Below are 24,227 nucleotides of genomic sequence, written 5' to 3'. Positions count from 1 at the left end.
TGTATCAGCTTTTACATGAATCATTTGAGCCTCACCCCATTGTAATCTCAAAATTGGTGACATATTTGCAATAGTCGAATCTTCCTGTTGCAACATACAGAGGCCACACATAGGTGAATTAATTTGGCTGTACATTATTATGTTTCCATTGCTGAGAAAGAATGGTAAGAAGTCTCACAATACCAGGTTAATGTCCAACAGGTGTATTTGGAATCACGAGCTTTTGGAGCGCTGCTCCTTCCTCAGGTGAGTCACCTGATGAAGGAGCAGTGCTTCGAAAGCTCGTGATTCCAAATAAATTTGTTGGACTTTAACCTGGTATTGAGAGACTTCTTATTGTGCCCACCCCAATCCAATGCCGGCATCCCCACATCAGAGTAAGAATGGTAATTTTGCCAGATTCTTAAATTGGAACCTCACTAGATCGGAATGCAGAGCAGCATTAGAGTTTCCTATCTACAATTTGTGTTCCTGTCTGGTGTGATGTGCTGTCTTGTTATATTAGCCATCACTTTATTCCATCACTTGCCCTGAGCTGAACTCCAGCATGACAGTGTTTAGTGTAATTCACCATGACAGCGCTCAGTATAACACACCATGAGTGCTCTCAGTTTAATCCACCACGACAGCTAAATGCTGAGCTCCCGAATGAAAGCCCATATCAATTAAATGATGGGTGACTTGTCAACCATTTTACATAGCTGTGTTTCAGCGAGTCATTAATTCATCTATTCTCATTCCTGAAACTAACATTTATTCTTCATTTCCTCTTCATTTTGACTGGTTTGTCAGCTGCAAGTTCCAATATGTCAACCATCCTTGACTTGGAAAGGAGGGAGTTATTTCTCAGGGATAGCTGAATGGAAGGAGGAAATCTGATTCAACTGGTAAGTCAAATCACTATTCCATTGATTTTGACTTCTGTCATTCGTTGTCAGCTGATGGTGGTCTTTGAGAGTTGAGCTGAAAGATAGTGGCAGGTGCAGGGTTGTACATATTTGCATGAAAGAAAATGTATGCATTACCTGAGAAGTTAACTTCTTGTAGTTAACTCACTTGTAGTAAAATCACTGATTTATGAATGTGTCATTCTCTATTAGTTAATGGTGTTTGATAGGTAGGAACACATTATAGGGGCGGCACGGTGGCACAGTGGTTAGCACTGCTGCCTCACAGCGCCAGGGACCTGGGTTCGATTCCAGCCTCTGGTGACTGGGTGGAGCTTGCACATTCTCCCCTTGTCTGCCTGGGTTTCTTCCGGATTCTCCGGTTTCCTGCCACAGTCCAAAGCTGTACAGATTAAGTTCATTGGCCATGCTAAAAAATTGCCCTTCTGTGTCAGGGAGATTATCAAGATAAATATGTGGGGTTACAGGGATGGGGATTGTTGTCGTTGCAGGCTCGATGGGCCCTCTGTACAGTGGGGATCCTATGATAATAACAATGCATTCTGATCGACTGGGTAGCATTCTGTTGGGCGATTTCGTTACCTACAGTAATGAAGACCCCAACAAGAGGAAATTAAGCTCTTCACTTGCAGACTTTACTGAGATAGAAATTTGCAGATGAAAGAGGAAAATGTATTTTTCTATGAATACCTTTTTTGAAAATTACCTGTGGTCCAGGTTTACCAATAGGTCCAGGGTTCCCAGGGTTGCCTGTAAGACCCTAAAGCAAAGAAAGGCAAGTGGAAATTGAGCCAGGAAAATACATTATCAGTGAAATAAATTTTCCAACAATTCTTTTCCTATTATTCTTCTAAAGAAATTCTGCTTCTTACTCTTTGGCCAGGGATACCGGCATCTCCATGACGACCTGGTTCGCCATTTGCACCTCTGGGCCCAGCGTTACCTGGTGGACCAGATTCTCCTGCAGGTCCCTATTAACATAAAGTTAGTATAGAATCAGGGATTTGGAAACTTTTATCCAAATGAAAATGTGGAAAAGAAATGTCAATATTTACTAAAGCTGATTTAAAAAATGATGAGATCTCTTGACCTTTTCACCTGGTGGTCCACTTGCACCTGGAACCCCTCTTACTCCCTGAGGCCCCTAGAAATAGGAACTGAAAGTTAGGTTGCTAGTATTGTTGGAATATGCACAACCATTGATTTTTAAAATAACTTAATCATGGATGTCACTGAGGGAGCCACAAAAGCAGATATTTAACTATAACTACTTAATTGTACAGCATTATGACTCGGGACAATACAATTTTTTTTTAATGATACATTATATTTCCTAAAAAACAATGGCTCCACTTGTGTAGTTAAATAACCATAGCTCATAATTATGCTAAGGTAGTTACAAGTTAAACAAATGTATGAAAAGTGATAATCTAATGAACAGGGAGAGCTATAAAATAAAACCAAGGGATATGAAAAGGTAATGAGAGGTACACAAAAGAATTTTAAAGAAATTGTAAAGGATATCAAAGCTAACATCAATTTTAACCTCGGTATATTAATAGAAATTATTAATATAACATAAATTGTGGGAAAATACGAGGATTCATCATGAGAAATGGAGGGTGAAATCTTACCAAACAAGGGCACAATCTTACTGGCCAATCATGCCATACTTCCACTGCAACAAGGTCAGAGAATTTGGCGCCCAGCCAAATCTGCACTCAATGCAGCAGGATGAAAAAGTCCCATGGGTATGAACAGTCGCAACATGAGTGTTGGTTCGGACGAGAGAAAGGCGTGTTTCTCTCCAGATCTTGCCACACTGCCATGAAAAAACCAGGTAGACATGATTCACGCCGTCAAGTGGGGTGGGGAGGGGGGGGCCGAAAGAGTAGGTGATACATGATAATTCATTTAATGCTTTGTCAAGGGTACTTGCAGAGGGGACAAGGTGTGGCAGTGTTTATGGATGTTTAGGCCCTCTCAGGAAATCCCTATCGATGGTCTCGGAGAAGAAACACCAGGTTGTTACCAGGGTTTATTGAGTTATATTATGACGACGGATTACATGAATGTGACCTGTATTCCATTAAGTTCAGAACATTGAGACAGGAAATTATTGAGATTATTCAAAGGATATAAGGAATTCATAGGGTAGATGTAGATAAACTATTTCCTCTGGTGGGGTGTCCACAGCAGGAGGGCAAAGTATAACTAACCCTAGAACATTTAGGAAGGAGTTTGGCTCACACAGATTAGTGGAAATCTGGAATTCTCTCCCCAAACAGATTTGTACGATAATTTATGTACAGTCACATAGAAAGCTCCAATTTCGTTAACACTATGCAGTAGTCTATCCTTATTTATCAACTGTTGCATATATTCCGAAGATCTGTTGTGGTGTATTTTTTCTCTGTATGGTATAGGTTCCACCTTACTCTTTCGCCAGGAACACCCTGTATACCAGTCGATCCTGCTTCACCGGGTGCACCTCTCTTGCCTTCTTCACCAGCGGGACCAGAAAGACCAGGACCTCCAGGTGTTCCCTAGCAAGAAGATAAAGATACTGCTTAAAGTGTGTCATAGACCTTGGCAACTTATTCTTTTGTAGGTTATTAGTTCGTCCTCCTTCGCAATGTGGCCCACTCTCTGTGTTATAATAAGCATTACAGCATATAACCCTTTGCTTTCCATCATTCCCCAACAAAAGGAAAAATGGATTGCTAGATTAGAAGTGGCTTATTGGAGGTTTAACATAAATATTTCTGTTGTTACTACCAAAGATTTTAGACTTTAAAAATGCTTAAAAAAGCAAAATTGTTTCAATCTTTACTTAGATTTTGCCAACGAGCTGCATTACTCTATTAAGATTGGCACAAAAAGAAGGGTTTGCTAAAACTATGGCATGAACATTTGTGTGCGATCAGTGGGCCAACGCAGTATGTACTCTGCCCGTGATTGGCCCATGACCACATTTTCACCCTAGCTGGCCAATTAGCTGGCAGTCAGCATGAAACGGGCACTGAGAAAGACTCAGCACTGCCGTGTTGTGGGCGAAGAGTGGATGCCGAGAGAAATGAGGATGCGGGTGGGCGCCACTTGAAGGCTGACAGCTGTTGTGGAGTTGCCTCTGAGAGCTGCAGGACGGTAAAAATGAACCGAGTTCAATAAAAGGCTACCAACAGTGTCAATACTGCAAATTTAAGCACCTGACAACAGATCACACCCACCCCCACCAAACATCTTCTTTTATTTTATTTAACCTTGGGCATTTATACCCATTCCGGATGGAATTCACAGCAAGAATGTAGCGGTTGCCTGACTAATTGGACAATCCATCAACCATACAAATGAATGGGCCACTGGCATCACTGACAATTGGTTCCTCAATGGGTCTAATAGCCAGATTAATTGTTGGTGGGCGCGCCTGTGATTCCTGCACTTGCCCACCGACCATAATGTTGTGCACGAGCGTGATGACATTGGGACGCATGCCCAACACCTTCTTGTGAGATTCCAGGTCAGCCACGCACCTCCAAGTTCACTGTAAAATCCTGACCCACGATTTAAATGTCTCAGTAAAAATAACCCCAATTTAAAAGTTTGGTCACTCAATTGATTTTCCTCATTCAATTTAAAAGGGACAAAGTATAAAGACTTACGGATTCACCCTTCGGACCAGGTTCACCTGTTGCTCCAGGTTTTCCAGATTCACCCTAAGAAAATGAAATGTAGCCAATTAGAAAATGTATCGACAATGATGAAAAAAATTTTTTTTGTTTGAAAAGCAGCTGAGTAAAATAAAATGATGAATAATGGATTTCTTTGGTATTTTGAGGTAAAAGAGCATTTTAAAAAGTCACCAATATAAGAGTGATGTCTGAGAAAGGTAAAGGGCAACCCTGCAATGAGAGTACAAGATGAGGAACATCTAAAAATATGATTTCTTTAAAGCATGCTGAACTGAACTCTAAATCTACACCTTGGTGGTTTAATAGGGTGCAAGGTGGCATTTGAAAAATAATTCACTGATCTTTACCACTCATGCATATCTGCAGCCAGCTCCTCAAGGCCCTCCTTACATTGATCTCCATTGATACTTTCTTCATTTTCTTTCATAGCTTGTTCCTGGAAGGCCATATGGCCCTCCGTGTTCTCTTCCTTTCCTAAAGCTTTCAGGACTGCAAGGAAGAACCTGCGAGCCCTGTCCTGAATCTGCTGCTCCATTTGTATCCTGCTTTCCTTGTGCAAAGCATTCTCATAAAGAACCTGCTGCAGCCAGAGTGCAGCTCCCCTTGGAGAGGGATAGGTTTGGGTTTAAGAAGCACAGATTAACTTAAGTTCATGCTAGTTTTTATAGAAATCATAGAAACCCGACCGTGCAGAAAGAGGCCCCTTGGCCCATCGAGTCTGCACCGACCACAATCCCACCCTGGCCCTAATCCCATATCCCTACAGATTTACCCGCTAATCCCTCTAACCTATGCACCTCAGGACACTAAGGGGCAATTTTAGCACGTCCAATCAACCTAACCCACACATCTTTGGACTGTGGGAGGAAACCGGAGCACCCGGAGGAAACCCACGCAGACATGAGGAGAATGTGCAAACTCCGCACAGACAGTGACCCAAGCCGGGAATCGAACCCAGGTCCCTGGAGCTGTGAAGCAGCAGTGCAAACCACTGTGCTACCGTGCCGCACACAGCTGGACCACCCCCTGAGATTGCAGCCACTTAGCAGCATGTTTAGCAGTGGGTTTCATGCTGCAATCATGGAGATGAGATGCTGAGATGCTGCTCCTTCGTCAGGTAAGTGGGAATTCTGTTCACAAACAGGGCATATAAAGACACAAACTCAATTTACAAAATAATGGTTGGAATGCGAGTCTTTACAGGTAATCAAGTCTTAAAGGTACAGACAATGTGAGTGGAGAGAGCATTAAGCACAGGTTAAAGAGATGTGTATTGTCTCCAGACAGGACAGTTAGTGAGATTTTGCAAGCCCAGGCAAGTCGTGGGGGTTACAGATAGTGCGACATGACCCCAAGATCCCGGTTGAGGCAGTCCTCATGTGTGCGGAACTTGGCTATCAGTCTCTGCTCAGCAACTCTGCGCTGTCGTGTGTCATGAAGGTCGCCTTGGAGAACGCTTACCCGAAGATCAGAGGCCGAATGCCTGTGACCGTCACGGGTATTCGGCCTCTGATCCTGAAGTGCTCTCCAACAGGAAGAGAACAGTCTTGCCTGGTAATAGTTGAGCAGTGTTCATTCATCTGTTGTCGTAGTGTCTGCATGGTCTCCCCAATGTACCAGGCCTCGGAACATCCATTCCTGCAGCGTATCAGGTAGACAACGTTGGCCGAGTTGCAAGAGTATGTACCGTGTACCTGGTGGATGGTGTTCTCACGTGAGATGATGGCATCTGTGTCGATGATCCGGCATGTCCTGCAGAAGTTGCTGTGGTAGGGTTGTGTGGTGTCGTGGTTACTGTTCTCCTAAAGGCTGGGTAGTTTGCTGCGGACAATGGTCTGTTTGAGGTTGTGTAGTTGTTTGAAGGCCAAGAAGTGGGGTGTGGGGATGGCCTTGACGAGATGTTCGTCTTCAGCAATGACATGTTGAAGGCTCCGGAGAAGATGTCGTAGCTTCTCCGCTCCGGGGAAGTACTGGACGACGAAGGGTACTCTGTCCACCATGTCCCCTGTTTGTCTTCTGAGGAGGTCGGTGCGGTTTTTTGCTGTGGCGCGTCGGAACTATTGATCGATGAGTCGAGCGCCATATCCTGTTCTTATGAGGGCATCTTTCAGCGTCTGGAGGTGTTTGTTGCGATCCTCCTCATCTGAGCAGATCCTGTGTATATGGAGGGCTTGTCCGTAGGGGATGGCTTCTTTAACGTGTTTAGGGTGGAAGCTGGAGAGGTGGAGCATCGTGAGGTTATCCGTGGGATTGCAGTACAGTGAAGTGCTGAGGTGACCGTCTTTGATGGAGGTGCGTGTGTCCAAGAATGCAACCAATTCCGGAGAGTAGTCCATGGTGAGTCTGATGGTGGGATGGAACTTGTTGATGTCATCATTTAGTTGTTTCAGTGATTGTTCACCATGAGTCCAAAGGAAGAAAATGTCATTGATGTATCTAGTGTATAGCATCGGTTGAAGGTGCTGTGCGGTGAAGAGGTCTTGTTCGAACCTGTGCATGAAGATGTTGGCATATTGAGATGTGAATTTGGTCCCCATGGCTGTCCCGTGTGTCTGGATGAAGAACTGGCTGTTGAAGGTGAAGACATTGTGGTCCAGGATGAAGCGAATGAGTTGTAAAATTGCATCTGGAGACTGGCAGTTGTCGGCGTTGAGTACTGAGGCAGTTGCAGCAATGCCATCATCATGGAAAATGCTACCATTCACTCCAGCAGGATTTTCCCATCTGGCTGCAATGAACAAAGTTTTGGCTGGGCACCAAATTCTCCAACCTCGCCGCAGCAGGAGCATGGCATGAACAGCCAGTAAGATCATGCCCCAGAACTCCACACACTAATCCTGGTGTGGTCTCACCAAGGTCCTACACAATTATGGTAAGACTTCTTCACTTTCACCTTCCATTCCCTTTGCTTTCGTAATTGCTTGCTGCACTGGGATGTTAACTTCCTGTGAATCATGTGCAAGGATACCCAGCTCTATCTGAATACCAACATTTCCAAGTCTCTTACCATTCAAAATGGATTTTGCTTTGATATTTTTATTACCACTTTACTGTTGCTGACATTGCATTCCTCTGCCGTGTTCTTGCTCATTCACTTGATCTATTTACGTCCCTCTAGACTCTTTTGCAACTCCACATGCTGAATTTCCCATATAATGTTGAATCTTCTAAATCACTGATATAGATTGTAAATAGCTGAGGCCCAAGCACTGATCCATGTGCTGCCCTGTTAATTACAGCATGACAACCCAAAAATGACCCATTTATTTCCATCTGGTGGCTTTGACTGTTAAGCAATCATCAACCAGTCCAGATAATGAAACAATCCAAATCTATAGGCAGCAAGACCTGGACTGACCTGGTTTGGGATGACAGTTGGAAGTTAAATTCATGCAACACAAATGTCAGGAAATGACCATCTCTAACAAGAGAGAATCTGACCATCCCTTGACATTCAATGGCATTACCATCGCTGAATCTTCTGCCATCAACATCCTGAGAGGTACCATTTAACAGAAGCTGAATTGGACCAGCCATACAGATACTGTGACTGCAAAAGCAAACCAGAGACTGGGAATGTGGTGAATAACTCATCTCTTGACTCACCAAAACATATATATCCAAGGCACAGGTTGGGGGCAAAATGGATTGTCTCCACTTGCCTGAATGAGTAGGTTTCCTCCCACACTCCAAAGATGTGCAGGTTAGGTAGATTGGCTGTGGTAAATTGCCCCTTAGTGTCAGGGGAATTAGCAGGGCAAATCCATGGGGTTATGGGGATAGGGCCTGGGTGGGACTGTTGTCGGTGCAGGCTCGATGGGCTGAATGGCCTCTTTTTGCACTGTAGGTATTCTATGATTCTATGAGTGAAGCTGACAGCACTAAAGAAATTTCACACCATCCAGGACAAAAGCAGCCAGCTTGATTGTCACCCCATTTATCATCTTCAACATTCATTCCCTCCACCACAGATGCACAGTAGCAACAGCATGTACCACATTCAAGATACACCATAGCAACTTACCAAGGCTCCTTCAACAACACCATCCAAATTTGTGACCTCTACCGAGAAGAACAAGGGATCACCACTACCTGGAAAGTTTCCTTCAAGCTATGCACCATCCTGATTTGGAACTATGTCACTGTTCCTTCACTGTCAGTGTCAAAACCTTGGAACTCCCTTCCTAGCAATATTTCAGGCGCAGCAGCATCACATGGACTGAAGCGATTCGAGAAAGCGGCTCACCACCACCTTCTCAAGGGCAATTAAGGATGGGGAACAAACATCCAGCAATGCCCGCATCCCCTGGAAGAATTTTTAAAGACCCATGCTACTTTATTTTCTGTTATCTTATATTTTACTGATATGAACAGAGCACTAACATGGGGTTTCACTTGTGCAATAAAAATATAACCGTTGCAAACACTTACTGGTGGACCTTTGGAACCTGGAATGCCATTAGTGCCTGCTGGGCCTGGAACACCAATTGTACCCATTCTGCCAGGGTTGCCAGGCATACCAAGAAGACCCTAAAATATTTTTAAAAAAGTGATGTGAATACAATTTTTAGTCAGGACTCTATGTTAATTATACATTTGATTTGTCACACTGAACAAAAGATGTCCAAAGTATTGAAAACTGAACAACAAAATTATAAAGAGCTTCATTGCATACTTTCATCAGGTCTTTGGAAACATTTTCTTTTTTTTTCAATAAAGGTGGTTGTGACATATTTATCAGCCAATTAATTCCATCGAGGACTAAATATGTCATATAAAGCTACCAAATGGCTTGGCATTTGTTTACTTATGTTTACCTAATCGGGGCAGGCTAAGTTTATGAGCAAAGACAATATTCATTTGATCCCCGACTCTTTAATGAACTCCTTACTTTTTCATTTGAAGTATATTCTCATGATAAACAAGTATGTAATTTGGTTCCGGCTTACCTGTAAACCTCGAGCACCCGATGATCCGTCTTTTCCAGAGTTCCCCTGAAATATAAATCAGTAGCAGGCCGTCAGATAGAAAAATCTGGAAATGCTATCACTTATCAATAGTTTTCTGAAAGGCAGATGTAAAGGATTTCAGTGGGTAATTATTTACATACAGGGAGTCCTGGGCTCCCGGCAGGACCCTGGAAACCTTGTTCACCCCTTAGCCCTGGGGTGCCATTGGAACCAGGAGGACCTCGCTCACCGGATTCCCCCTGCAAGACACATTGTTGAAAGGAAAGAAAATACAATGAGAACAGTGCGATTGTAATAGATTGAGAGTAACTCAATGCTGCTTTAATGATAAAGGCCTTATTGCCAACAGAATGATTATATACATGTACAAGGTAAGACTTGACTAGAATGCGACTGCTCGTCTTGACTCCTGAGCTCTAAATGCCAGTCCTTCCTTGATCCCTGGTCCGCTCCCTCCTGCAGATTGGCTGAGCTTCCCGCCGGGGTGATCCATTGGGTTCTTGCCACTCACGTGGCCCTCAGAATGCGTGCCCCCCACCCCTCTCCACTTTGAGGGCCGAGCTACTACAATGATCTATTCGATGCATTCAGCTTAATTAAAAATGCAAGGCATAAAGATAGATTATTTTTTCATTCTTAAACAGGGACATTCCTCCGAATGGTATGAAGTCAGAATCACTCTAGGGTTTGGTTTCCCTGTAACTCTGGCAGAAGATCAGTTCAACTGCACAGAAAGCAAGTGTGCTGGGCCTCTGCCATTTCCAAAGTTTTCCCCGGGGGCCAAGCCTGAGGCAGAATCCCTCTTCCGTGCCTTACTTGGAGCAACTATTAATGGGAGTGAGACTGAATGCTGGCATTCCTGGTGTTAGCAATTGCCATGAGACCAGCTTGCAGCGAGCCAGTAAAATACTAAAGGGCCTGTGTCATTCTGAGCAGAAACCAGTTCCACCGCGAGCCTGCTCCACTTTTAGTGTTATTTTCAACTTCTCTGGGGAGGCTGAGGAAGTTGGATCTTCTACTGTCCCACCATCCTCCATCGCGCCACAAACAGTGAATTCCCCGGACTTCCTAAGAACTTCTCCCCGTTCCACCCCCAAATATTCATCGAAACTCAAGCCATCTGAGGCCTAAAGAGAAGTCCCAGAAGTTCCTCAATAGGATCCATTTCTTTTAAAATGCAACAAAACTTTCCCTCAGGAGCAGCAGATAATAAGAGCATAATGCGTTTATTTTGCCCAGGTCAAATCTTGAGTTCCCCTATTGGATCATAGGGGTTGAATTACTGAGAGCAAGCTGATACCAAGTGTCAACAGCAAATAAAAGCACATGGCAACCCGGGCATCCTCCTACCCACCCGTTCCTGTAACCACTGTCTGCCCCATATGTGGCAGAGACTGTAGGTCGCACATTGGACTCCTCAAGTCACCTGAGAACCCGTCCTTAGTGTGGAAGCAAGTCATCCTCGACCCTGAGGGACTGCCTAAGACGGTGAAAATGTGGGTATTGCACCAACATGAACCAATGCAGGTCTTTGATCCATCCAGCTTGATTATTTAAATGGCTGCATGTGGGTCTCAATCATTAACACCAGAGGGTTCTTTCTCACTCCACCTGCATTAACTGAGATATGCTTTGTTAAATTGAGGGATTGAGAGCCCAGCCAGTCCACCTTGCTAATGTATTAACAATTATAACCAATATTTTTCTTCCAGACCTTGTCCATTTTGAGATATTATCCACTTGCACCCACAGCTCACTACTTCAGATAACTAACCATCCTCTCAGAGAAATAACTCTTACTTTTGTCGAGCTAAAATCTCTCACCTTTTGGGTAAACGTGCTGGCTTAGTGGTAACACTATTACATTGTCTGTAATGCAGACATTCATGGGAATGAACAAACGATTTGGGCATCATCCTATTCCAGAAGGTCAGCAGGACAAAGGATAACTGGCCTTGAAAAGTGGGTGCAGGGAGCATAGACACTCAACACCCCTGCTTTGAACTGAGTCTGCACTCACCTGGCATTGCATAGGGGGCAGAAACGATTGGATTTTGGGATGAGGAGCAGCACCCTCTGCAGGAAGGACAGAACCGAACCCAGGGCATCAGGAGCCACAGAGGAAAGAGGAGCAGGAAGATATTAGACAGCAAGCCCCTGCCACAGGATCTACTGTCGAAGAAATGGCCAAGACCCAGTGCCCGCAGGAGACTGCAGCTCTCCAGGCAGATAGTAACTGACATCTGTGCCCACTTCATTGAAGACCTCACATGTTGCAGCACTGGTAACCATGTCCTATCAGTGGCTATTAAAGTTACAATGGCCTTTAACTTCCTCATTGCTGGCTTCTTCCACAGATGGTCTGTGTGCCATGGTGGCATCTCATAAGCAGCTGCACAATACTGCATTCCACAAATCACTGATGCCCCCTTTGTCAGAGCTGGGTAGCACATTCATTTAATGATAAACATGGCCTAGCAAGGCTTGTGTGGTGGGTGCCTAATACTGGCTTTGCCCAAAATGTAGGACATCATCAATTGCACCCATGTGGGCCAACAAGACATCCAGTCACTGGCCAGTGAGATCATCCAAAGGAAAGGCTTCCATTTCCTCAACATCCAACTGGCCTGCGACCACAAGTGCTTCCTCCAGGTGTGCTACACTCGCTTTCCTGGCAGCTACTGTAACTCCTTTATCCTCCACCAGTCCAGCCAGCCTCAGATCTTTATTTCAGCCCCCAGAGTGCATGGATGGATCCTAGAGGCCCTTAAAGAAATGGCCACTGAACCCTTTACAGGAGCCCCAGACCACAATGATATGACCATTGCCAGTTGGTCAGTAGGGCAAGCACTGAGCAGGTCATCAGAATTCTGGAGATGTGATTCTGGTGCCTGTTCCGGTCAGGTGACCTTCCCCATAATCTCTTGCAAGAGACTCAGTCATTGAGGTGGCCAGCTGCGCTCTCCATAACTTGGCTAACATACTATTTACCTTCCCAATTACTTGCTGTCCTTGTTTGTCAACTTTGTGTTTCATGTGTTCGTGTGTTACAGTTCATTCAGGGATTCCAAGTTGCTGTGGCCACATGCACCTTTACATGCATGTTGTTGTCTGGAGCTATGATAGTGATGGTAGAGACTACAACTTTCTTTCCTTACATGGTTGATCAGGAATCTCTCCCACTCTGACCACCTTCCATTGACATGTGTGTGTGTTGGAAGGATTTTCAGGTTGGTAATCAACTTGTTTGGCCACATTATGAACACATTTTCTGTGGCCTTCAAGTTCTGGGGTGGGACTTGAACACAGAGCTTTTGTCTCAGAGGCAGCGATACTGCCCACTGCACCCAAGACCTTTTCGCATTTCATGTGCAGATACTCATATAGCCAAATATCTCTTGAGCATCAACATTAAATAGTTTCTCACCAATTTAAAAATATTATTCCTTTTCTGTTCTTTCTACCAATGTGAAGGACCTCACAAATTCGCCACATTATACTCCACCAGCCTCCTTCTTGGTCATTCACTTCTCTCGCAAATATCCCTTTGCAATCTCTTTGTGTCCTCCTGAGAGCTTACTTTCTCAACTAGCTTTGTATCATCAGCAAATTTGGATACTTACACTTAACCCTTTCAACTACATCATTAACTAAGATTATAAATAGCTAAGGGCCACAAACTAATTCTTGCAGCACCCCACGGGCTAGTTGTAGCCCGTCAACAGTTCCTTAATGCCACACTCGAAGTCAAATACTTTTTTGAGGTCAAGGGCAGTTACTCTCATGTTTGGGCCAAGGCTGTAATGAGGTCTGAAGTCGATTGACCCTGGTAAAACCCAAACTGACCACATCATCATGCCTCTTAATCTAATTTCCCAATCTACCTTAGGCAATTCACCACTGAAGCTGATGTAATTGAGTTTATTTTAGTGTCAAGATATAAGGTAGCCTTTTCTTGGTTTGGTTTCATGATGTATTGTAGAAAACTATCTTGTTTACCTTCCATGAACTTGTTCACCTTCCATGAACTTGTTCTCCATGCTATATCTGTTGATTCACCCAATCAATGTGAAGTCTTCACAATTATTGCATACCTTTCTTACAAGCTCTTCTTGTTTCTTAAGTAATGCTTTCCGCAACAGAATAGTTACTATGATAACGGGGTCTGTAATTACTGCCACCAGTGTTTCCTGCTCTCTGTTATTTCTCATCTCAACCCATTCTGATTCTGCTTCCTGCTCTTCCAATCAGGATCCTTTAGAAATACTATCATTAAGTTATCTGTTATTATCAGAATTATGCACAGCCCCTCTCATCTCTGCCCAGCGCTCCTTTATCTGTCTTTTTATAACCTCAAGCACACTAGAATATTTTGCTCCGAGCCTCTGGCATTGTGCACTATATGCCAATGCTCCATGGATTGAAACCCCTGTTTCTCTGTCAGCAAAAAATTCAATTCTCCAATATCTTTGATCTTTTGCAAGTTTGCACATGACTCAAGTAACAATCCAGAGATTATTGCCTTTAAGGTCCTTATTCATTTGGAGCCCAGGTCCTCAGCAGTACCTCATTCTACTTATGGTATTTGTTCCTACATGGGCCATGTCAACTGGATCTACCCTTTCCGCGCCCAAGTTCTTTTACAACCATGAGGAGATGTACTTAACCCCGACAGAGCACAGATAACTTCGGCTATGAATTCTCAGTCTCACAATTGCCTATCTCCGTGACTGTACTGTCCTCTGCCACTGCCACATCAATTGTCACTTCTTCCACCCGAATGGCATCTGTACCACAGTGCTGTGGCCAGTTTGCTCACCCACCTTGCAGATTTTTCCCTCACCCATGTAGGCAGCCAGAATCGCATGCCTGCTCAATGGGGGAAGAGGATACGTCTCCAACGGCTTTGTGCCTTGGGTCCCCTTTCCTGCCTGACTTACAGTCACACCCTTCTGCCCGTGACCACTACCAGAACATGCACCACTCCCTAAAATAAAGGGTATGACTGCTTCCTGGATCAAAGTGTCTAGCTATGTGTCCCCCTCCCCAAGGTTGACTCAACAAAAAGGAGCAGGGGAGTTTTCTCCATGTGATAGCCAGTATTTATCCTTCAACCAACATCACTCTTGGAGATTATACAAGCATATCATCTAAGCATTTATCTCATTACTGATTGTGGAAGCTGTACAATTGACTGCTAATTTCCCTTCATTAGTATAGTGACTCTACCTTACAAGTATTTTATTGCTCTTGAGAAGTGCTATATAAATACAAGTTCCTGCTTTTCAGCGTATTCTCAAGAATCCTTGTTCTTCTATTGCACATCAAATCAAATATCCCCAATTCAGACTTCATATTGTTAAGCCTTATTAAAATGGAATATTTCTTAAGTTTTTGCTTCTGTGTTGAGAGAACTCACAGTTTGGTGCCTCCTCACAGAAACAGATTCTAAGTGCAACATTAATAATCTAAATCAGCTGGAAATCTGAAAGAACCAAATGATTACTTGGAATACAAGGTGAAGGTGTCACTTTTACAAGCCTGCAAAATGCTTAATGGACAACGTACCTTAGCTCCCGCACGACCTGGGAAACCAGGAGTGCCAGGCGATCCAGGAGGGCCCTAAATGGAAGAAAAGAAAGCTATATGTACATGAAGCTGTCAAAATAAAGACTTTAGAAAATGAAGAATCCATCAAATTGGTGCAATTAAAAAGTTATTGCGGAAAACGACACTTTACTTACAGCTGCGCCATCTTTGCCAGGATGGCCATCGTGACCACGGCTACCCTACATATAAAAAAACATAGTTTCATGTTCAGAGACTGTTTTCTTTGGAAACCCTTTAGGATAAAAGCAAATCTAAATGATTTTAAAGGAAATAATCAGGTAGAAGTGCAAATTCAAAATTATCAAAGTGAAAATTGAGGTTGCTCAAAATATTAAATATTAACGCTAATCTCATATTACCAGTTTCCAGACCCTGAATCAATCCCAACTCTAGTCTGGTGACCCTCCTTTGCACTCCCTCAATGGCAAATATATCCTTCTTTAAATAAGAAGACCAAAAGTTGTACACAATACTCCAGGCACAGTCTCACCAAGGCTCTATACAGTTGAGGCAAGATTTCTTTACTCACACCAAAAACAGAAAATGCTAGAAAATCTCAGCAGGTGTGGCAGCATTTGTGGAGAGAGAATAGAGCCAACGTTTCGAGTCAGGATGACCCTTCATCAGCATCCGCGGTAATTTGCTTTTATCCAATTTTTTAACTGTTGCTATAATTATTATTAGTGTTTCACCATTATAACGCATAATGGGATTCCTTTCATTTTTAATATACAGGATTGTCACATATTGTCTGCAGCAAAATGTTGGCGTAATTTGGTAAACCTACTCTATTCAATAGCATTGTGCGAGTGTTAACGATGGCACTTACTGCTGTTCCGGGGGAACCACTTTGTCCTCTCTCACCCGGCACACCACGAGGACCCTGTATGCGTGATGAACAGAAAGAGTCAATTCAGTTCACTGCATCAAATGAGAATCCATTTCAACATAAAATCATATTTATAAATGCAATCAGCTGGTAACCCTTGTGGATGAAATGAAGGAAGAAATTGACAAAGTAGCTATGTTTAAAAAAAAATGTCTGCTTTATTCTTTTAGAGATTTCCCAGGGTCGTTGTAGGGGTTGATTCTCAGAGTGGGCACCTTACTCATAGAATCCCTACAGTGCAGAAAGAGGCCATTCAGCCTGTCAAGTCTGCACCGACCACAATCCCACCCAGAACCCATCCCCCCAACCCCACATATTTACCCTGCTCTTTCCCCTTGACACTATGGGGCAATTTACTATGGCCAATTAACCCAACCCGCACATCTTTTGCACTGTAGGAGGAAACCGGAACCCGGAGGAAACCCACGCAGACACGCGGAGAACATGTAAACTCCACACAGACAGTGACCCGAGGCCAGAATTGAACCCGGGTCTCTGGCGCTATGAGGCAGCAGTGCTAACCACCGTTCTCACACAGAGTGGTTGGTTGGGAGATATTGTACATGTACAGAGCTGATTTTCTTTTTGTCTATTTGAATTAATGGGTAGAAAACCCAAGCATCTGTACTTTTCAATGTGGGCTCTGTTCATGCACTTCTCCGACTGGGACCACCAAATGAGGGAATTATCCTGATGGTTTCAATGTGGTGATTAATGCAAAACTTTGGAATAATCAGTTTAGACATTAAACAGAGTTTTAACCAATTTAGGGAAATAAGGCCAATTCTACAATGTGTGGCATCAGCAGTCATCAACAGCTGCATTGTTAGATGAATAAGCCTTTGGCTGGTTGCTTGTCCAAACTGTTTAGCATATTATATATTCAGGTACTGGATATGAAAACTGTGGCCACTCACAGAATTGCAATAGTCTCGCAATAAAGCTCCACAAAATACAAAAATTATGTAATCATTCCACTGTCCCGAGGTAAAATAGGCATTAGGCTGAATTGTCCAGCCTTACCCAGCGGAAGGATGTTCTGATCCCGTTGAAGTTGACCCCCGCCACGGGTTTCCCGACGATACCACGGGGGAAGGGAATGTAAATCACCATTGACTTTGGCAGGACCATAAGATGTCGATGGCCAGCTGCCTCCGTCTTGGGAAAATCTGCTGCCAGGGAGCTGGAGAATTCAGCCTTATGTGTGGAAGACAGCATTTGGTCTTTAATGTGGGCTGGGATTCTCCCGTCCCCCTGATGTGAATGAAGATTTGGCTGAGTGCCAATCTCTCCGTTCTTGCTGGCAGCGGTGGCGGGACGCACAAGACCGGAGAATTCTGAGCTGGTCTTAGCTTTCTGACTAGTGAATATATGTATGTTTGATTTAACCTAATTTGAAAACTTGTTCAGTAACTGTTTAAACAGAACTGCATCTCCTGTATGCAAATGGTGGCCCAATGTATAAGTCGACAGTACTCCAGTTTTATCCATGGGCATTCTATCGTTGTAACAAAGAAAGACCTGGTTCTGAGGGTGCACAACATGAATATATATTTCCACCTTGGGCAGAGCCACTGGGCAAGCCCTCTCCAAGCTATTAATGCACACAGACCAATGCCAACTAACTGGGACATGACAGAGGAAATCGGCCAAGGTGGGAAGGACTATGAAGGACTTGTGCCAAAAGTCACCCCCTTCCTGCCCATTACAACTTAGTTATTTTGTAAAATTGTTTACCATTGGGCCAGGCAAACCACTGCCCCCTGGAGAGCCATTTTCACCCTGTTTTAGAATCAGATAAAAAAAACATTAAGAATAAGGTATTGACATCCAGTCCAGTTGATGTGTAGTAACATTTATTAAAAAAGGACAACGATTGTTTCTGAAAATAATAATGATTTGATAAACAAGCAATTACCTTTGGACCTGGAGTACCAGGTTCACCATTAGTACCGTCAAGTCCATTGAAACCCTATCAGAGACATAGATAATAAGGCATGTCTCATATTAATCTCTTTTGTTTATTAGTATATGCTAAAGAATTGTTAATAATTACATTTGCACTCTTGTATGATAGTAATACAATTAAAATACAACGTGGGGGGGCGCGGGCGGGCAGAGGGGGGGTGAGGGCGGGAGAAGAGGGGGGCGCGGGCGGGAGCAGAGGGGGGGCGCGGGCGGGAGCAGAGGGGGGCGCGGGCGAGGGCAGAGGGGGGAAGCGGGCGAGGGCAGAGAGGGGAGCGGGCGAGGGCAGAGGGGGGGAGCGGGCGAGGGCAGAGGGGGGGAGCGGGCGAGGGCAGAGGGGGGAGCGGGCGAGGGCAGAGGGGGGGAGTGGGCGAGGGCAGAGGGGGGAGCGGGCGAGGGCAGACGGGGGGAGCGGGCGAGGGCAGAGGGGGGGAGCGGGCGAGGGCAGGGGGGAGCGGGCGAGGGCAGAGGGGGGGAGCGGGCGAGGGCAGAGGGGGGAGCGGGCGAGGGCAGAGGGGGGGCGAGGGCGGGAGCAGAGGGGGGGAGCGGGCAGGAGCAGAGGGGGGCATGGGCGGGAGCAGGGGGGGGGCGGGGCGCAAGCAGAGGGGGGCGCGGGGGTGAGCAGAGGGGGGAGCGGGGGCGGAAGCAAAGGGGGGCGCGGGCGAGGGCAGAGGGGGGGCGCGGGCGGGAGCAGAGGGGGGAGCGGGTGGGAGCAGAGGGGGGGGCGGGGCGCAAGCAGAGGGGGGCGTGGGCGGGAGCAGAGCGTGGGGCGGGGCGGGTGCAAAGGGGGGGCGCGGGCGGGAGCAGAGCGGGGGGCGTGGGCGGGAGCAGAGGGCGGGGTGGGAGCAGAGGGGGGTCGCGGGCGCGAGCAGAAGGGGGGCGCGGGCGGGAGCAGAGCGGGGGGCGGGAGCAGAGCGGGGGGTGGGAGCAGAGGGCGGGGCGGGAGCAGAGCGGGGGGCAGGAGCAGAGGGCGGGGCGGGAGCAGAGGGCGGGGGCGGGAGCAGAGGGCAGGGCGGGAGCAGAGGGGGGGCGCGGGCGGGAGTAGAGGCGGGGCACGGGCAGGAGCAGAGGGCGGGGCGGGAGCAGAGGGGGGCGCGGGCGGGAGCAGAGGGGGGCGCGGGAGCAGAGGGGGGCACGGGCGGGAGCAGAGGGCGGGGCGGGAGCAGAGGGGGGTCAGGGGCGCGAGCAGAGAGGGGGCGCGGGCGGGAGCAGAGTGGAGGCGCGGGCGGGAGCAGAGGGGGGCGCGGGCGGGAGCAGAGGGGGGGGGCGCGGGCGGGAGCAGAGCGGGGGTCGGGGCGGGAGCAGACGGGGGGCGCGGGCAGGAGCAGAGGGCGGGGCGGGAGCAGAGGGGGGTCAGGGGCGCGAGCAGAGAGGGGGCGCGGGCGGGAGCAGAGCGGGGGGCGGGAGCAGAGGGGGGGCATGGGCGGGAGCAGAGGGGGGTCGGGGGCGTGAGCAGAGGGGGGGCGGGGGCGGGAGCAGAGCGGGGGGCGCGGGTGGGAGCAGGGGGGGGTGGGAGCAGAGGGGGGACGGGGGCGCGAGCAGAGGGGGGGCGCGAGCAGGAGCAGAGGGCGGGGGCGGGAGCAGAGGGCAGGGCAGGGGCAGGAGCAGAGGGGGGCGCGGGCGGGAGCAGGGGGGGCGCGGGCGGGAGTAGAGGGTGGGGCGGGGGCGGGAGCAGAGGGCAGGGCGGGGGCGGGAGCAGAGGGCGGGGCAGGGGCAGGACTAGAGGGGGACGCAGGCGGGAGCAGGGGGGGGCGCGAGCGGGAGTAGGGGGGGGCGCGGTCAGGAGCAGAGGGGGGGCGGGGGCGGGAGCAGAGGGTGGGGCGGGGGCGGGGGCAGGAGCAGAGGGGGAGCGCGGGCGGGAGCAGGGGGGGCGCGGGCGGGAGCAGGGGGGGCGCGGGCGGGAGCAGGGGGGGCGCGGGGGTGAGCAGAGGGGGGAGCGGGGGCGGAAGCAAAGGGGGGCGCGGGCGAGGGCAGAGGGGGGCGCGGGCGGGAGCAGAGGGGGGAGCGGGTGGGAGCAGAGGGGGGGCGGGGCGCAAGCAGAGGGGGGCGTGGGCGGGAGCAGAGCGTGGGGCGGGGCGGGTGCAAAGGGGGGGCGCGGGCGGGAGCAGAGCGGGGGGCGCGGGCGGGAGCAGAGGGCGGGGTGGGAGCAGAGGGGGGTCGCGGGCGCGAGCAGAAGGGGGGCGCGGGCGGGAGCAGAGCGGGGGGCGGGAGCAGAGCGGGGGGTGGGAGCAGAGGGCGGGGCGGGAGCAGAGCGGGGGGCAGGAGCAGAGGGCGGGGCGGGAGCAGAGGGCGGGGGCGGGAGCAGAGGGCGGGGGCGGGAGCTGAGGGGGGGCGCGGGCGGGAGTAGAGGCGGGGCACGGGCGGGAGCAGAGGGCGGGGCGGGAGCAGAGGGGGGCGCGGGCGGGAGCAGAGGGGTGCGCGGGAGCAGAGGGGGGCACGGGCGGGAGCAGAGGGCGGGGCGGGAGCAGAGGGGGGTCAGGGGCGCGAGCAGAGAGGGGGCGCGGGCGGGAGCAGAGTGGAGGCGCGGGCGGGAGCAGAGGGGGGCGCGGGCGGGAGCAGAGGGGGGGGGCGCGGGCGGGAGCAGAGCGGGGGTCGGGGCGGGAGCAGAGGGGGGGCGCGGGCAGGAGCAGAAGGCGGGGCGGGAGCAGAGGGGGGTCAGGGGCGCGAGCAGAGAGGGGGCGCGGGCGGGAGCAGAGCGGGGGGCGGGAGCAGAGGGGGGGCATGGGCGGGAGCAGAGGGGGGTCGGGGGCGTGAGCAGAGGAGGGGCGGGGGCGGGAGCAGAGCGGGGGGCGCGGGTGGGAGCAGGGGGGGGTGGGAGCAGAGGGGGGACGGGGGCGCGAGCAGAGGGGGGGCGCGAGCAGGAGCAGAGGGCGGGGGCGGGAGCAGAGGGCAGGGCAGGGGCAGGAGCAGAGGGGGGCGCGGGCGGGAGCAGGGGGGGCGCGGGCGGGAGTAGAGGGTGGGGCGGGGGCGGGAGCAGAGGGCAGGGCGGGGGCGGGAGCAGAGGGCGGGGCAGGGGCAGGACTAGAGGGGGACGCAGGCGGGAGCAGGGGGGGGCGCGAGCGGGAGTAGGGGGGGGCGCGGTCAGGAGCAGAGGGGGGGCGGGGGCGGGAGCAGAGGGTGGGGCGGGGGCGGGGGCAGGAGCAGAGGGGGAGCGCGGGCGGGAGCAGGGGGGGCGCGGGCGGGAGCAGGGGGGGCGCGGGCGGGAGCAGGGGGGGCGCGCGGGCGGGAGCAGGGGGGCCGCGGGCGGGAGTAGGGGGGGCGCGGGCGTGGGTAGGGGGGGCGCGGGCGCGAGCAGAAGGGGGGCGCGGGCGGGAGCAGAGCGGGGGGCGGGAGCAGAGCGGGGGGTGGGAGCAGAGGGCGGGGCGGGAGCAGAGCGGGGGGCAGGAGCAGAGGGCGGGGCGGGAGCAGAGGGCGGGGGCGGGAGCAGAGGGCAGGGCGGGAGCTGAGGGGGGGCGCGGGCGGGAGTAGAGGCGGGGCACGGGCGGGAGCAGAGGGCGGGGCGGGAGCAGAGGGGGGCGCGGGCGGGAGCAGAGGGGGGCGCGGGAGCAGAGGGGGGCACGGGCGGGAGCAGAGGGCGGGGCGGGAGCAGAGGGGGGTCAGGGGCGCGAGCAGAGAGGGGGCGCGGGCGGGAGCAGAGTGGAGGCGCGGGCGGGAGCAGAGGGGGGCGCGGGCGGGAGCAGAGGGGGGGGGCGCGGGCGGGAGCAGAGCGGGGGTCGGGGCGGGAGCAGAGGGGGGGCGCGGGCAGGAGCAGAAGGCGGGGCGGGAGCAGAGGGGGGTCAGGGGCGCGAGCAGAGAGGGGGCGCGGGCGGGAGCAGAGCGGGGGGCGGGAGCAGAGGGGGGGCATGGGCGGGAGCAGAGGGGGGTCGGGGGCGTGAGCAGAGGGGGGGCGGGGGCGGGAGCAGAGCGGGGGGCGCGGGTGGGAGCAGGGGGGGGTGGGAGCAGAGGGGGGACGGGGGCGCGAGCAGAGGGGGGGCGCGAGCAGGAGCAGAGGGCGGGGGCGGGAGCAGAGGGCAGGGCAGGGGCAGGAGCAGAGGGGGGCGCGGGCGGGAGCAGGGGGGGCGCGGGCGGGAGTAGAGGGTGGGGCGGGGGCGGGAGCAGAGGGCAGGGCGGGGGCGGGAGCAGAGGGCGGGGCAGGGGCAGGACTAGAGGGGGACGCAGGCGGGAGCAGGGGGGGGCGCGAGCGGGAGTAGGGGGGGGCGCGGTCAGGAGCAGAGGGGGGGCGGGGGCGGGAGCAGAGGGTGGGGCGGGGGCGGGGGCAGGAGCAGAGGGGGAGCGCGGGCGGGAGCAGGGGGGGCGCGGGCGGGAGCAGGGGGGGCGCGGGCGGGAGCAGGGGGGGCGCGCGGGCGGGAGCAGGGGGGCCGCGGGCGGGAGTAGGGGGGGCGCGGGCGTGGGTAGGGGGGGCGCGGGCGGAGGTAGGGGGGGCGCGGGCGGGAGTAGGTGGGGCGCGGGCGGGAGTAGGGGGGGCGCGGGCGGGAGTAGGGGGGCCGCGGGCGGGAGTAGGGGGGGCGCGGGCGTGGGTAGGGGGGGCGCGGGCGGAGGTAGGGGGGGCGCGGGCGGGAGTAGGTGGGGCGCGGGCGGGAGTAGGGGGGGCGCGGGCGGGAGTAGGGGGGGCGCGGGCGGGAGTAGGGGGGGCGCGGGCGGGAGTAGGGGGGGCGCGGGCGGGAGTAGGGGGGCGCGGGCGGGAGTAGGGGGGGCGCGGGCGGGAGTAGGGGGGGCGCGGGCGGGAGTAGGGGGGGCGCGGGCGGGAGTAGGGGGGGCGCGGGCGGGAGTAGGGGGGGCGCGGGCGGGAGTAGGGGGGGCGCGGGCGGGAGTAGGGGGGGCGCGGGCGGGAGTAGGGGGGGCGCGGGCGGGAGTAGGGGCGGCGCGGGCGGGAATAGGGGCGGCGCGGGCGGGAGTAGGGGCGGCGCGGGCGGGAGTAGGGGCGGCGCGGGCGGGAGTAGCGGCGGCGCGGGCGGGAGTAGCGGCGGCGCGGGCGGGAGTAGGGACGGCGCGGGCGGGAGTAGGGGCGGCGCGGGCGGGAGTAGGGGCGGCGCGGGCGGGAGTAGGGGCGGCGCGGGCGGGAGTAGGGGCGCGCGGGCGGAGTAGGGGGGGGGCGCGGGCGGGAGTAGGGGGGGCGCGGGCGGGAGTAGGGGGGCGCGGCGGGAGTAGGGGGGGCGCGGGCGGGAGTAGGGGGGGGCGGGGCGGGAGCAGGGGGGGCGCGGGCGGGAGCAGGGGGGCGGGGGGAGCAGGGGGGGGGGCGGGGGAGTAGGGGGGCGCGGGCGGGAGTAGGGGGGCGCGGGCGGGAGTAGGGGGGGCGCGGGCGGGAGTAGGGGGGGCGCGGGCGGGAGTAGGGGGGGCGCGGGCGGGAGTAGGGGGGGCGCGGGCGGGAGTAGGGGGGGCGCGGGCGGGAGTAGGGGGGGCGCGGGCGGGAGTAGGGGGGGCGCGGGCGGGAGTAGGGGGGGCGCGGACGGGAGTAGGGGGGGCGCGGGCGGGAGTAGGGGGGGCGCGGGCGGGAGCAGGGGGGGCGCGGGCGGGAGCAGGGGGGGCGCGGGCGGGAGCAGGGGGGGCGCGGGCGGGAGTAGGGGCGGCGCGGGCGGGAGTAGGGACGGCGCGGGCGGGAGTAGGGGCGGCGCGGGCGGGAGTAGGGGCGGCGCGGGCGGGAGTAGGGGCGGCGCGGGCGGGAGTAGGGGCGGCGCGGGCGGGAGTAGGGGCGGCGCGGGCGGGAGTAGGGGCGGCGCGGGCGGGAGTAGGGGCGGCGCGGGCGGGAGTAGGGGCGGCGCGGGCGGGAGTAGGGGCGGCGCGGGCGGGAGTAGGGGCGGCGCGGGCGGGAGTAGGGGCGGCGCGGGCGGGAGTAGGGGCGGCGCAGGCGGGAGTAGGGGGAGCGCGGGCGGGAGTAGGGGGGGCGCGGGCGGGAGCAGGGGGGGCGCGGGCGGGAGCAGGGGGGGCGCGGGCGGGAGCAGGGGGGGCGCGGGCGGGAGTAGGGGGGGCGCGGGCGGGAGTAGGGGCGGCGCGGGCGGGAGTAGGGGCGGCGCGGGCGGGAGTAGGGGCGGCGCGGGCGGGAGTAGGGGCGGCGCGGGCGGGAGTAGGGGCGGCGCGGGCGGGAGTAGGGGCGGCGCGGGCGGGAGTAGGGGCGGCGCGGGCGGGAGTAGGGGCGGCGCGGGCGGGAGTAGGGGCGGCGCGGGCGGGATTAGGGGCGGCGCGGGCTGGATTAGGG

At 53.5% G+C, this 24,227-nt stretch overlaps 1 protein-coding gene across 1 annotated transcript in view; it reads right to left on the bottom strand.

The window, feature by feature from the left end:
* LOC144503747 (uncharacterized) overlaps positions 1 to 24,227 on the bottom strand; it is a 189,897-nt gene that overhangs the window by 69,555 nt on the left and 96,115 nt on the right. Inside the window, exons 11-23 of the mRNA XM_078228546.1 lie at positions 17,988 to 18,041; positions 17,807 to 17,851; positions 16,010 to 16,063; positions 15,315 to 15,359; positions 15,139 to 15,192; positions 9,711 to 9,809; positions 9,550 to 9,594; positions 9,032 to 9,130; positions 4,571 to 4,624; positions 3,347 to 3,454; positions 1,999 to 2,052; positions 1,781 to 1,879; positions 1,615 to 1,668 (exon numbers count right to left, since the gene is read on the bottom strand). Of these exons, the coding sequence (XP_078084672.1) occupies positions 1,615 to 1,668; positions 1,781 to 1,879; positions 1,999 to 2,052; positions 3,347 to 3,454; positions 4,571 to 4,624; positions 9,032 to 9,130; positions 9,550 to 9,594; positions 9,711 to 9,809; positions 15,139 to 15,192; positions 15,315 to 15,359; positions 16,010 to 16,063; positions 17,807 to 17,851; positions 17,988 to 18,041 (864 nt within the window). The remainder of the gene's footprint in view (positions 1 to 1,614; positions 1,669 to 1,780; positions 1,880 to 1,998; positions 2,053 to 3,346; positions 3,455 to 4,570; positions 4,625 to 9,031; positions 9,131 to 9,549; positions 9,595 to 9,710; positions 9,810 to 15,138; positions 15,193 to 15,314; positions 15,360 to 16,009; positions 16,064 to 17,806; positions 17,852 to 17,987; positions 18,042 to 24,227) is intronic.

The sequence above is a fragment of the Mustelus asterias genome, chromosome 14 (assembly GCF_964213995.1).
Source record: "Mustelus asterias chromosome 14, sMusAst1.hap1.1, whole genome shotgun sequence".
NCBI lineage: Eukaryota > Metazoa > Chordata > Chondrichthyes > Carcharhiniformes > Triakidae > Mustelus > Mustelus asterias.
Note: the sequence above shows the minus strand (reverse complement) of the source record. Positions and strands in the feature narration are given on the sequence as shown.